At 39.0% G+C, this 1779-nt stretch overlaps 1 protein-coding gene across 1 annotated transcript in view; it reads left to right on the forward strand.

Moving 5' to 3' along the window:
* LOC108799348 (pantetheinase-like) overlaps positions 1–1779 on the forward strand; it is a 17314-nt gene that overhangs the window by 10239 nt on the left and 5296 nt on the right. Inside the window, exon 5 of the mRNA XM_018571208.1 lies at positions 370–740. Within this exon, the coding sequence (XP_018426710.1) occupies positions 370–740 (371 nt within the window). The remainder of the gene's footprint in view (positions 1–369; positions 741–1779) is intronic.

Consider the following 1779-nt stretch of genomic DNA (forward strand, 5'->3'; position numbering starts at 1 on the left):
AATAGTTTCAAAAAAAAAAAAAAGGTGTGTCCTTTTTTTTTTTGGGGGGGGGGGGGGGGTGTAGGAACAATTGCCTATAGCTGTATTAAATTATGAGACTTTACCAAAAAACTACATGAATGCATCAGCAGTACAAATGACAACTACATTGGGAGTGAGTAATTTCATTCAACACTGTCCATTTATTTCTAATGTACTTCATAGATATTTGTTATATTTCATGCTATTTGATAAACTAAAGGCAATATTCTGAATTTGAAAGCCCTTTGTATAATAGTAATTATGTTTCAAGTTGTGTTCCCTACTGTAATGTCTGGCATATTTCCCAACAATTCTCAAGCTAATCAATGTATTAATTCCTGTTTTTAGGCAGTGGAATCTTTTCCCCAGATAAAGTTGTACCATACTTCTATAATATGGAAAATGAGGAAGGCCATCTGCTTATCTCTGAACTGAACTCCCATCCAAGGAATATTTCGACATACTCCCCTAAAGAATGGAACTTGCATGCCTCTATGATTGAAAATTATTCTTCTGGCGGCAATGTTTTTAATGGATACCTCTTTGAGGATGAATACACTTTCACAGAGCTCACAGACCTAGAGGGGAAATACACAGTGTGTCAAAATCAACTGTGCTGTCACTTAGATTTTAAAATGGCAGACAAACACAAGAGTGATATTTACGTATTGGGTGTTTTCGATGGCCTACATGTGGTTGAAGGGGAATACTATCTACAGGTAAAATAGCTGTGGTCAAGTTTTGTTTTTATGATATTGCTTACCTACCATAGCCTTAGCAAGTAAATAATATTGCTTTGACTACTAAACTATTAAACATAAAGTAGCAAGCATACAGTACACTGGAACTCAAAATAAAAAGCTGCTACAGTTTGAACCCCCAGTCTTCAAAGTATAACTTTGGCAAAACCCTTTTTCTGAGATGTGGTTAGACTGGAGGAAGACTAGAACTAGTGTCAATTTTCGTATTGCTGTGTAAGGCCTTATAGAGATTTCTCTTTACTTCTTGTCCCACTTACAACGTTGCCACCAGAAATGGAAGTGAAGAAATCTCGCAGGCACACAGACGGCAATAAAATATTGATGAGATATCAAGCCTTCCTCTACTCAATGAAAAATTGTGATTTTATTGATTTCTGCAAACATTTACGTTAGATTACCCACCATAACTGGAAGAAATACACAAAGCACACCAAGATTAAAGTATGAATGCATATGTTTCTTGTATTAAGACAATATCTACTTATCCTGGAGTTAAGCTTTAATAATTATGTATGCCTTCTGGATGCCAAGCCCATAGATTAAAAGGGGTCAGATGTGCTCACATCTGCTGGTTGGTCAATTCTTGGTAATGGCAGATTGTCCTATGTGGTGATCGTTATTCATAATGGAACAATTCAAGAAACCATAATATTATGCTGAAATAATATTTAGGCGTAGGCACACTAGGCAGTCCCATAAAGTGCAAGTGAATTGTATGCAATTACAGAGATGTCTTATTTAGGCCACTGTACAAGTAGCTGAGCACATTAAGTCTGTGGGCAGTGGCAGGGCCGCATTTCCCACAAGGCCAACCAAGGCCCGGCTTTAGGGCAGCAGGGAGTAGAGGGGCAGCAGGGGTGTGGAATTCATATCTCCCGATGCCCGGGCGGGTAGTTGTTCTCTACATTAAGCCTTGCTTTGGGCAAGCAGGGCTAAATGTACAGCGGGGAAGCCGCCGCTTGTTTTATACAAGTGTCTGCCATTCTCCGAGGGGGGG

Source organism: Nanorana parkeri, unplaced genomic scaffold, assembly GCF_000935625.1.
Source record: "Nanorana parkeri isolate BGI_ZX_2015 unplaced genomic scaffold, ASM93562v1 scaffold1701, whole genome shotgun sequence".
Taxonomy (NCBI): Eukaryota; Metazoa; Chordata; class Amphibia; order Anura; family Dicroglossidae; genus Nanorana; species Nanorana parkeri.